At 47.6% G+C, this 13,156-nt stretch overlaps 1 protein-coding gene across 2 annotated transcripts in view; it reads right to left on the bottom strand.

Annotated features, from left to right (window-relative positions):
- ABCA4 (ATP binding cassette subfamily A member 4) overlaps positions 1–13,156 on the bottom strand; it is a 442,076-nt gene that overhangs the window by 150,557 nt on the left and 278,363 nt on the right. For both annotated transcript variants that reach the window (XM_077452886.1, XM_077452887.1), the window contains exon 23: positions 12,776–12,907. In XM_077452886.1, coding sequence (XP_077309012.1) covers positions 12,776–12,907 — 132 coding nt within the window. The remainder of the gene's footprint in view (positions 1–12,775; positions 12,908–13,156) is intronic.

Here is a 13,156-nt window from a genome sequence, read left to right as displayed (position 1 = left end):
TGGCAGATCCACTGCTAAATATTCGACCTGGATGCCGCCTGCCCTTCCTGGGCTCTTCTGGCAGCACAAACCAGGATTTCCGACTTGCACTGACAACTCAAGTAGATCCTGAGCACCTTAACAACCTCTAGAGTATGTAGCGACCTTTCTCCTGCTGACTGCGAATAAGGAGAACAATAAAAGACAAGACAATATCCTGATTCAAGTGAAAACTAGAAACCCCTTTAGGCAATAAAAGTGGATGATGCGAGACCAAGAACGGCTTCTTGCATGAAAGAGCCGCTAACTCTGACACCCCCCGAGTGAAGTAATAGCAACCAAAGAAGCCACCTTCCGAGATAAAAGGACAAACAGAATCCCCCGATTGGTTAAAAAAGTGGCCTCTGCAAGGACAGTCAAGATCAAATTCAAGTCCCAAGGACACAAGAATGACCTGACAGGCGGGACTGTCCAAGTTACATGCTGTATGAGGTATAAAACAAGGAGTGGAAAAGAATGGATAGGGACGAACTCTGACCATAAATGGTACTTAAGGCCAATTTCCTTTCCCCTACCGATTGGAGAAAGAAAATGAAAACCTCCCACTCACATATTTCTGCGGATGCCGCTTCCTGGCTTCACCCTAGGCCAAAAAAATGTTTCAAATCCTGTAATTGAAGTTCCCCAAAGCTGGCTTCCAGGGGCTCAATAGTGCTGCCATACAGGACTAAAGACCATCACGTCCCACTGGACTAGGAGTGTCCAAGGAGCAACCCTCATAATACTCGCTATGTCAGTGTACCAAGCCCTCCTTTGCTAATTTGACCAACACTAATATCAGTGTTACCACCTCCCGGATTCTTCGCAAAAGATGTGGCAGAAGTCGAAACAGGGGAAAAAACTTCAAATAAGGGAGAACCGAACCTTAAGATGTTACCAGTACATCTACCCCTATTAGCAGTGGAACTCTCGTCCCGGACACACCTGGCCCAACCTGTTGTAGAACTTGGAATCTAGTAGATTCCCCTGCACTATGCTATACCTGGAATATGTATTGGCGATAGAGATGGTACTTGTACTGTCCAAGATAGAATGTGGTACACCTCCCTGAGTCGCATGACCTCTGGTGCCGCCCTGGTGGTTAATATATATGCCTGTAGAGGCATTTCCAAATTAAACCTACAACTGGTTTGTCCTATAATCCAGCACAAGGCATACTGGCCAAAAATTCCAAGATATTAATGAACAATATTCTTTCATATGGAGACCAAGCCCCCTGAACTGTAGCCAGCCTCAAATCAATTGGAGAGAGTGGCATCAGTGGTTATTCCATAAAATCCTGAAAAGGAACCATCGGTTTTTGCCCTGCAACACCCTGGAAACAGAGCCTTCCAACAATCTAATGCCTGGATCTTCAAGTTGCAGACAGAGAGAATGATCCTCTTCTAAGACCGGGAGTAGGACTGTATGTAGGGAACATACTTTAACCTGAACACAGCTTCCTCCTGTAGAAATTTATCAAAGGAACCCCTGGGATAGACTGTTTCCAGAACAAAAGATTGAGGTAATGAGTATTGAGGTCAGTCAGCAGCAGACTACTTTCAGCGATAAGCCTTGGTGTGCTATGAACAAGGCTTATCCCCGAAACTAGTCTGCTGCTGCTGTAATGTGAAGGCTTTACAATAAATACGCTTGATGTTATGGAATTGCCGGCTGCTTCTTTTTCTTGATGATCGTTTGTCTATTGGTGTGTGGGAGGACACCTCGGCTTGGACACCCTGACTGCAAACTTCCAAAGTAAGACTTTGTTTTCCACTGTTCTGAGTCATACAATCTTTGATCGAATGAGTATTGACATGTCTTCAGCAAGCCCACTGGGGATAGATGCTTTGTGAACCTTCTGGAGCTATGGACAACCCAAAGGGAAGACTTGCAAAAAAACGGCTTTCCACTGCAAATACAGAAATCCTTGATAAGCTTGGAAGCAAACCGCCACATGAACTCGTGGGTTTACAGATGATTATGGTCCCCGAAATCTATCGCTTGCAGAGAGGTTATCACTGAACAGATCTAGCCTATCTGAAAACAGAAGGATGTTCAGCAGCTTGAGATCTTAAGATAGACCTCATGTCCCTATTTGGTTTTGCAACTGTGACACAATAATGAGCCCATAACTTCTGCACCAAGAGCAAATGCAAGGCATAAGACTGACACATCTGTGGCAGACACAGACAGTTCCAAGAGGTGCACTTAACCTACCAGGTTTCTGCTGACTAAAGATGGAACAAACCATCTAAGAGACTGCCCCAAGATCTTCTGGCCTGAGGTATTCCCAAAACACAGCCGCCTTAGATGCCTCCCTCACCCAGGTGGTGAAAAGCTTACAGCAGCTGGTATTCCTGGTCAGTCTCCCCTCTATATACTAACCAGGCTTGATTCTGAGATCAAAGCGGTCGCAGTCTATCTGACAAAAAATGAATACGTCAGGAAACACTGCAATGCCAAACACCACAGTGGCTCAGATGTACCTGACACCACTGTCCATTGGGAGATGTGGACACCACCAAATCCCTGAACCTGAGAGTGGTGCACCTGCCTCTGGCTGCCTCTCTTTTCTGGAACCACTTAACTGGTATGACAGGTAAATAATGCAGCAACTATATTAGCCAACCTAATATACAGTTCTCCAAGGATACAGTTCTCAAAGCAATGTTGGTTTACCACTATGCAACCCCTTAGGTATGTAAGTATGCAGGTACCCAGGTCTGCCATTATGTCAGTAACTAGGTATGCAAACATGCAGGTATACAAGTATTCTTGTCATTCCTGCATTTATGTATGTAGTTCAAGGCCAATAAGCAAATATGTACAGTGCCTTGCAAAAGTATTCACCCCCTTGGAATTTTTCGTGTTTTGTTGCCTCACAACCTGAAATTAACATAGATTGTTTGAGGATTTGCATCATTAATTTACAGAACATGCCCACAACTTTGAAGATGTTTTTTTTTTTATTGTGAAGCAAACAACAAATAGGACAAAATAACAGAAAAATGTGCATAACTATTCACTCCCCTAAAGTCAATACTTTGTAGAGACACCTTTTTGCGGGCTGGATGGTTTGTGCTTGTGAACAGCAATCTTTAAGTCTGACCATAGATTTTCTATTGGATTGAGGTTTGAGCTTTAACTAGGCCATTCCAACACATTTATATGTTTCCCCTTAAACCACTCAAGTGTTGCTTTAGTAGTGTGTTTGGGGTCATTATCCTGCTGGAAGGTGAACCTCCGTCCTAGCCTCAAATCACACACGGAGTGGTACAGGTTTTGCTCAAGAATATTCCTGTATTTAGCACCATCCATCTTTCCCTCAACTTTGACCAGATTCCCAGTCCCAACTGCTGAAAAACATCCCCACAGCATGATGCTGCCACCACCATGTTTCACTGATGGTGTTCTTTGGGTGATGTAATGTGTTGGGTTTGGACCAGACATAGCATTTTGTTTGATGGCCAAAAAGTTACATTTTAGTCTCCTCAGAACAGAGCACCTTCCTCCATACATTTTTGGAGTGTCCCACGTGCCTTCTTGCAAACTTAAAATGTGCCATTTTGTTTTTTGCGAAAAGTGATGGCTTTCTTCTGGCCACTCTGCCATAAAGCCCAACTTTCTGGAACTTTCTGGACTTATTGTTGTCCTATGTACAGATAATCCAGGCTCTGCTGTGGAACTCTGCAGCTCCTCAAGGGTTACCATTAGGTCTCTGTGCTGCCTCTCTGATTAATGTCCTCCTTGCCCAGTCCGTGAGTTTTGGTGTGCGGATGTTTCTTGGCAGGTTTGCTGTTGTGCCATGTTCTTTCCATTTGGTTATGATAGATTTGATGGTGCTCCTAGGGATCATCAAAGATTTGGATATCTTTTATAACCTAACCCTGACTTGTACTTCTCAACAACATTGTCCCTTACCTGTTTGGAGAGTTCCTTGGTCTTCATGGCAGGGTTTGGTTAGTGGTGACTCTTGCTTAGGTGTTACCTCAGGGACCTTTCAAAAAGGTGTGTATATGTAATGACAGATCATGTGACACTTATGCCGCGTACACACGGGCGGGCTGTATGGCCTACTTAGTCCGTTGAAACACATTTCAGCGGACAGTCCGCTCGTGTGTGGGCTTCAGCGTACTTTTTCAGCGTGCAGTCTGGCGTACTAAGTATTTCGGAATTTTCGAAATTCTGTCCGTCATACTTTGGTTTCAGCGGACAATCCGCTCGTCAGTAGGCTAGTTCGACTGACTAAGAATGGCGCATGCTCAGAAAGGATTTACACGGCGAAAGGTTGCATTGCTGTGTATTCGACTTCCTATTTCTAGTCCCGTCGTACGTGCTGTACACGTCATCGCGCAAGCTTTCGACGGACTGTTTGGCTATCCGTGTGTGGTCAAGTCCGTTCATTCGAAAGTAGGACGGACTGTCCGTCGGATTGTATGACGGACTAAGTAGGCCATACAGTCCGCCCGTGTGTATGCGGCTTTAGATTGCACACAGATGGAGATCATTTCACTAATTATGTGACTTCTGAATGTAATTGGTTGCACCAAAGCTTTTTATGGGCTTCATAACAAAGGGGGTGAATACATACGCACATGCCAATTATCAGTTTTTTATTTCTGAAAAATCGTTTTATGTATATATTTCTCTAACTTTACTTCACCAACTTAGACTATTGTGTTCTGATCCATCACATATAATTCAGATTTAAAAAAAACATTGAACTAAAGGCTGTAATGTAACAAAATAGGTAAAAAGCCAAGGGGGGCGAATACTTTTGCAAGGCACTGTATGTATCCCAAGGTACAGTGCCTTGCGAAAGTATTTGGCCCCCTTGAACTTTTCAACCTTTTGCCACATTTCTGGCTTCAAACATAAAGATATAACATTTAATTTTTTTGTGAAGAATTACCAACATGTGGGACACAATTGTGAAGTGGAACGAAATCTATTGGATATTTTAAACTTTTTTAGCAAATAAAAAACTTTTTTATTTTTTATTAGTTAAAAAAGTTTAAAAAATCCAATAGATTTCGTTCCACTTCACAATTGTGTCCCACTTGTTGGTGATTCTTCACAAAAAATAAAAATTTTATATCTTTATGTTTGAAGCCTGAAATGTGGCAAAAGGTTGAAAAGTTCAAGGGGGTCGAATACTTTCGCAAGGCACTGTAAATAAGCACATACATATTGTGGCAGAGAGTTGCCCTGCCAGGGTCTAGAAGGAGGTTGCGACCAGGGGCGGACTGACAACTGATGGGGCCCCCGGGCAATAGAAGATCATGGGGCCCCCTGCGTCCCAAGCCACACCTGGACAGGGGGACATTTGGGGGGAGCACACAAGGGGACACTGGGGGGAGCACACAGGGAGACCCTGGGAGGGGGAGAGTGCACAGGGGGACACTGGCGGAGGGGGAGAGCACACGGTGGACCCTGTGGGGTTGGAGAGCACATGGGGAACACTGAGGGGGGAAAGCACATAGAGAGACACTGGGGAGGGGGGAACCACACAGGGGGACACTAGAGGGAGCACACAGGGAGACCCTGGGAAGGGGAGAGGGCACAGGGGGGCACTGGGGGAGGGGGAAAGCACACGGGGGACACTGTGGGGTTGGGGAGCAAACGGGGTCACTGGGGGAGAGCACACAGAGAGAACCTGGGGAGGGGGGGGAAATCACATGGGGGACACTGGGGGAGCACACAGGAAGACACTGTGGGGGGTGGGGTGCACACAGGAAGACACTGTGGGGGGTGGGGAGCACACAGGAGGACACTGTGGGGGGTGGGGAGCTCACAGGAGGACACTGTGGGGGGAGAACACAGGAGGACACTGGGGGGAGGGGAGCACACAGGAGGACACTGTGGGGGGAGGGGAGCACACAGGAGGACACTGTGGGGGGAGGGGAGCACACAGGAGGACACTGTGGGGGGAGGGGAGCACACAGGAGGACACTGTGGGGGGAGGGGAGCACACAGGAAGACACTGTGGGGGGAGCACACAGGGGAACACTGTGGGGGGAGCACACAGGGGAACACTGGGGGGAGCACACAGGGGAACACTGGGGGGGAGCACACAGGGGAACACTGGGGGGGAGCACACAGGGGGAACACTGGGGGGAGCACAGTGGGACACTTTGGGGGGAAGAGCACACAGGGGAACACTGTGGGGGGAGCACACAGAGGAATACTAGGGAGGAGCACACAGGGGAATACTGGGGGAGCACACAGGGGACCCTGTGGGGGGAGCACACACAGGGGGACACTAGGGGGGAAGCACACACAGGGGGACCCTGTGGGGGAGCACACACAGGGGGACACTGGGGGGAGCACACACAGGGGAACACTGGGGGACACACAGGGGAATACTGGGGAGGGGACACACAGGGGGACCTGGGGAAGGGACACTGGGGAGGGGACACACAGGGAGACACACAGGGGACACTGGGGAGGGGACAGACACAGGGGAATACTGGGGGAGCACACAGGGGACCCTGTGGGGGGAGCACACACAGGGGGACACTAGGGGGGAAGCACACACAGGGGGACCCTGTGGGGGAGCACACACGAGGACACTGGGGGGAGCACACACAGGGGGACACTGGGGGAGCACACACAGGGGGGGACACACAGGGGAATACTGGGGAGGGGACACACAGGGGGACACTGGGGAAGGGACACTGGGGAGGGGACACACAGGGGGACACTGGGGAAGGGACACTGGGGAGGGGACACACAAGGGGACACACAGGGGGACACTGGGGAGGGGACAGACACAGGGGAATACTGGGGAGGGGACACACAGGGGGACACTGGGGAAGGGACACACAGGGGGACACTGGGGAAGGGACACTGGGGAGGGGACACACAGGGGGACACACAGGGGGACACACAGGGGGACACACAGGGGGACACTGGGGAGGGGACACACAGGGGGACACTGGGGAGGGGACAGACACAGGGGAATACTGGGGAGGGGACACACAGGGGGACACAAACAGGGGAATACTGGGGGGGACACTGGGGAGGGGACACACACTGGGGGGACACACACTGGGGGACACACACACTGGGGGACACATTTGGACACTGGGCAGGGGGACACACAGGGCAACACTGTGGGGGGAGAGCATACAGGGGGTTAGTGTGGAGAGGGGAGAGAGCACACTGAAGACTGGCCCGGGCTCCATACATCTGTACTGGTCACCCCCTCCCTCCGATGGCGGCCCTCCAGTAAAAAAAGTTTCACTCACCCCAGTCATGCCTGTAATCAATACCGCTAACTGCGCGCTGCTCCCTGCTGGCCCCTCCTCACTTCTCGTCCGTCCTAGGTGATGTAGTGTACAGTGCAAGCACCGGCGACGGACGGGAGGGAAGGAGGAGCCGGCGGGGAGCAGCACGCTGTTAGCAGTATTATTACAGCCGCTACAAGGGGCCCCTCGTTGGGACGGCCACGGGCCCCTAATTGCTCCGGGCCCTCGGGCGGCGACCGAATGACCGATGGGTCAGTCCGCCCCTGGTTGCGACCCAGATTTCTCAACTGGACGGGTTGAGGGGCTCCAGGGAGCATGTAACATGAAGAGGAAACTGGCCTTTCAGTTTAACCAGTGTTTATTAACCACTTCAGCCCCGGAAGGTTTTACCCCCTTCCTGACCAGAGCACTTTTTACAATTTGGCACTGTGCCGTTTTAACTTGTAATTGCGCTGACATGCAAGGCTGTACCCAAATGAAACCGTGCTATTTGATCACCTCTGCGGTTTTTATTTATTGAGCTATACACAATAGAAAGCGAAATAATAATAATAATAATAATATATATATATATATATATATATATATATATATATATATATATATATATATTTTTTTTTTACTTTTACTTTTTATAATAATAAGAAAATAATAAATATCCCAAAAAATGTTTTTAACCACTTGAGACCCGCGCTATAGCCGAATGACGGCTACAGCGCGGATCTCCTTTGTCGGGACTACGTCTATTGACGTTGTCCCGTGCACGAGCGGTCTGCGCGCCCCCTGAGGGGCGCGCACGGCGCGCTCTGTGATCGGCGAGTCTATGAGACTCGCCTGATCACCGATCCGTGCAAGGGGTTGACCCCGACCCCTTATCACGTGATCAGCTGTCAGCCAATGACAGCTGATCATGTGATATAACGGAGCCGGTAATCGGCTATTATTCCTCCTCATGCTGACAGCGCAAGGAGAAAAAAAAAAGCCGATCATCAGTCCCGATCACGGCCAGCCCTGCCAGTGCCCACCTGCCCCCTCATAACTATACATAATTAAAAAATAAGTGCCCCCGTCAGTGCCACCCAGCAGTGCCCATAGTGCCACCCAGCAGTGCCCACAGTGCCACCCAGCAGTGCCAACAGTGCCACCCAGCAGTGCCACCCAGCAGTGCCCACAGTGCCACCCAGCAGTGCCCACAATCTGCCTCAACAAAGGTGCTGCACCCCAGTGCCACATATCCGTGCCCATCAGTGTCATCTACCAGTGCCCATCAGTTCCCATCAGTGCCGCCCATCAGTGCCCAGCAGTGCCACCTATCAGAGGCACCTATATGTGCCACCTATCAGTGCCCATCAGTCCCATCTATCAGTGGTACCTATCAGTGCCCATCCGTGCCACCCATCTGTGCCACCCATCCGTGCCATCTTATCTGTGCCCATCTTTGCCCATCAGTGCCACCTTATCTGTGCCCATCGGTGCCACCTTATCTGTGCCTATTAGTGCCGCCTTAACTATGCCTATCAGTGCCCACCAGTGCAGCCTATCAGTGCCCACCAATGCAGCCTATCAGTGCCCACCAATGCAGCCCATCAGTGCCCACCAGTGCAGCCTATCAGTGCCGCCTCATCAGCGCACTTCAATGAAGGAGAAAAATGACCTGTTTGCAAAATTTTATAACAAACTATTAAACATGATTTATTTATTTTTTTAACCAGTGAGTGGCTGTGTCCTTAAAGCTCTCCAGTCCTTTACAGTATGTACCCTCAGGCAAATAAGCACATATACCTGTAGTCATAGGCAAATAAGCACACGTGCATGTAGTCCTAGGCAAATAAGCACACGTGCATGTAGTCCTAGGCAAATAAGCACACGTGCATGTAGTCCTAGGCAAATAAGCACACGTGGATGTAGTCCCAGGCAAATAAGCACATGTGCATGTAGTCCCAGGCAAATAAGCACATGTGCATGTAGTCCCAGGCAAATAAGCACATATGTATGTAGTCCTATGTAAATAAGCACATATGTATGTAGTCCTAGGCAAAAAAACACATATGTATACAGGTTAATGTAAATAAACATATACAGTAAAAATGAAAACATGCTAGCATGTGTTTAAGCAACATGCGTTTATGTAAGCATGTGCTTATGCAACTATGCATTTAGTCAAAACATGAAAGCATGTGTCCCTGTAAAAAACACTAAGTAAACACACATTTATAGAATACGTACCTATGGAAACATGTTTTTACGCAACAAGCAAGCATGATTTTATGAAACGTGTTTATGCAACATTACGAAACACGCATCTAGGCAGACATGTATAAACATGCCTCTTTATGCAGACATGTATCTTTATGCAAACATATATAACCATGTATATTTATGCAAACATGTATAAACATGCATCTTTGTGCAACCATGTATCCTTATGAAAACATGAATAACCATGTATTTTTATGCCAAGATGTATAAACATGCATCTTTGTACAGACATGTATCTTTAGCGCAGACATGCATCTTTATGCAACCATGTATCTTTATGCGAACATGCATAACATGTATTTTTAGCAACCGTGCGTTCCAGCAACTGTGCATTTCAGCAATTGTGCATTGCCGGCAACCGTGCATTTCAGCAATTGTGAGTTTTAGCTGGTTTGCTGGCATGCACCTGCTTAACTGCAGTTGGTCCCATACTAGTCCTGAAGGATTTAGCCAAGCACATCTGCATCCAATGCAGCCTCTATGCTGTTTCAGAACAGCGAAAAAAGATCAAACGCATGCTATACTGGAGACACAATTCTTTATAGTGCTCCCATGCCCATGCTTTTCCAAAGTGTAGATTTAAACATGTCTTTAACCAGGGGTGTATCGACTTACAGCCCCCCCCCCCCCCCCCCGGATTGTGCAGGAAATATGCAGCATGTAATCATGACTGGCTCACACAGTTCTCCCACAATAAGTACTCACACTTTGTTAGTATCCATGGCAGTGGCGACTGTGCTCAAATTTTTTTTTGGGGGGGGGGGGGCGCGCAAACAAACTGAAAAAGGAAAAACATCAATTTCAGCCACTGTGCCCATCAAACTCAGCCACTGTGCCCATCAAGCGCAGCCACTGTGCCCATCATATGCAACCAGTGTGCAAATGAAGTGCTGCCAGTGTGCCCATCAATTGCCGTTACTGTGCCCCATTTAATTCTGCCAGTGTGCATCGCCCGGTGATGTGTCGAATAGTGTCCCACATCGGATAGTGGCTGCCCTGTACTGTGCTTGCGCAGTACGGAGGACAAGTGGATTCCGAAAGATTCCGAAGATGAACGGCGCCTGCGCCATGAGTCCAGGTTCAAGCCCCACCATCCAAGGGGACATAGAGTTAGAAGCCCGAAGCGTGGCGAGCGAAGCGAGCTTGCGAGGGGCCCTCTTACTATGTGCTATTCTATGTCCACTTGGATGGTGGGGCTTGCACCTGGACTCAGTGCGCAGGCGCCGTTCTTCTACAGAGATTTTCTGAGTCTCCTTCTCCTCCGTACTGAGCAAGAGCTGCGCCTGTGCAGTACGGGGCGGACACTATCCGATGGCCGGACAGTTTTTGACAGAACACCGGCACTGTAATTCATGAATCTATCTATGGTGACAGAGTGGTGCCAGGAGAGAGGGGGCGCCACTGATCCATGGGCTGATGTCCCCAGAAGCCCTGCTGAGCTGTTGACCATATGGCAAAATGGCCGCCCTTCCACTTCCTGCCTGTATAAAAATAGAGCATACTGATCGAGAGCCTGTCCCCTCTAGAGAAACCACAGCCCACATGACCAAGTAGTACACAGCCCGATTAACAGCAGACTGCTCCCGGTGGCCACCGGGAGAACAGACAGTCACATCTTTCTTTAAAAAAAAGAGAAACTGCAAACAAATGCAGACTTACCATTCCAACTGCAGGACTCTGAACATAACAGAAGTCCAATCTTCACCCATCACGGCAAGCTTTGTCATAAAAGACCTTCAGAGACTGGTTCCCCCTTAATGTGTGGTCCACTCCCCTGGACCAGTATAGCACCCTGTAGGAACTTGGTCAGAACAAACATTGCACAGGGCTCCATTATGCAGGGTCCAGCGCCATAAGGCTGCATTACAGGCAAAACCTTGAGAAATCTTCTCTCCTTGCAATGAGGCCCAGGTACCATCCATTCTGGCTGATTGGCTTTTTTTTTTATGGATTTGATTGAAGTCCATGATTCTTAATAGAACCGTTCCAGACCTCCAAGTATGCTCCAAGAGCACATGCCTCAGTGACCACCACCTTATAGACACCGTAAAAAAAAACCTGATATGCTTCCTGTGATGTAGGGGGTTATATAGGGAAGGACTTCCTGTTTGATTGATCTACTAATGTCCATTCACCTATATGTGGCGTATAACCCAAGGAGTTATTATTATAATAACCGTCTCTGTATCCTGTGATGTATGATAAAGAAAAGGGAATAAGGAACTCCGATATGTACTGTATATGTCTTTCATTTTCAGACTACCTACCGTATTTATCGGCATATAACACGCACCTTCATTTTAAGAGGGAAATTTCAGGAAAAAAATGTACATTTTAAATAAAGAACTTTGAAGCAAAATAAGGGTCAGTGCCCATCTGCAGCCTCACCATTGCCTATCTGTAGCCTGATCAATGCCTTCTGCAGCCTCACAATTGCCTATCAATGCAGCCTGATCAATGCCAATCCACAGCCTCACAACTGCCCATCATTGCAGCTTGATCAATGCCCATATGCAGCCTCACCTTTGCCATAAATTCAGCCTGATCAGTGCCCATCTGCAGCCTCAGCTTAGATTACTGCTACCTTGGAGGAGACAGGGATGGGGTGGAACGAGTGCCATCAGATTACATACAGTGAAAATCTGTTTACTAGGCAGCCTCTTTAAAACAAGGTTCTATGATAGACAGAACAGTGGTCCAATGCCGGCCCAGGAGATGGGACTTCCTATTACAGAGGTCACTGAGTAAACAGGAGATTCTCGCTGTATGTAATCTGACGGCTCATGTTCTGTCCCCTCCCTGTCCCCTCCGAGGAAGCCCAAATTGCAGTATCGGTGTATAACATGCACACACTATTTGCACCTGATTTTCAGGGTGAAAAAGTGAGTGTGATACGCCAATAAATACAGTATTTATTTCATACTAGCAGAACTTTAATATTCTGTTTATCTATAGCCTTTTCACAAATGATTTTCTACTGTCCAGTCTTCATCCAATGATAATGTGTTTGAGCAAGACTGCAGTTGCCCCAGAAAGAAGGTGCTAGAACCATGGAACAAATTAAGAAGTATCTTTCTAGATTTAGATTAAAAGCTATAATTAAGACATACATACTGGTAATTAGAGGAATGTTACAGCAAGGTAAGGAGATAATTGCCCAAATAAGAGCCATTTACCAGGTAGGTGGTTTTAGCTGGCGTATACTAGCTGGCGTTAAATATAAGCGCATCATATTCAGTACTTACTGTCGAAAAATAATGTTATGTTGAGGGCACATGCCAAGACTTTGCCGAATGGAGTCCATGTGTGTCTGAATATCTCTGCCACGAATCCACACTGTGCCCGAGGTAGGTGGGAATAATCCAGTTATAATGGACCTGTATTCGTGTTTGGTTGGAAATGTTGGAATAAAAATAACAGAGTTAAAATATATAAATATAATTTACATATTAAACATACATATTTTGAATAAAGAATGGGAACAAACTTACTTCTGGCAAGAAATCATATAATTTGTGTACATACTGTATACAATGCCTTGAAGAAGTATTCATACCCCTTGAATTTTTCCACATTTTGCCGTTACAACCAAAAACCTAACCTGTATTATATTGTGAGTGTATGTG

The sequence above is a fragment of the Lithobates pipiens genome, unplaced genomic scaffold (assembly GCF_037356315.1).
Source record: "Lithobates pipiens isolate NorthernLeopardFrog02 unplaced genomic scaffold, aLitPip1_a1.2 Scaffold_23, whole genome shotgun sequence".
Taxonomy (NCBI): Eukaryota; Metazoa; Chordata; class Amphibia; order Anura; family Ranidae; genus Lithobates; species Lithobates pipiens.
The sequence above is the reverse complement of the archived record's forward strand: the minus strand, read 5'-3'. Positions and strand labels throughout refer to the sequence as shown.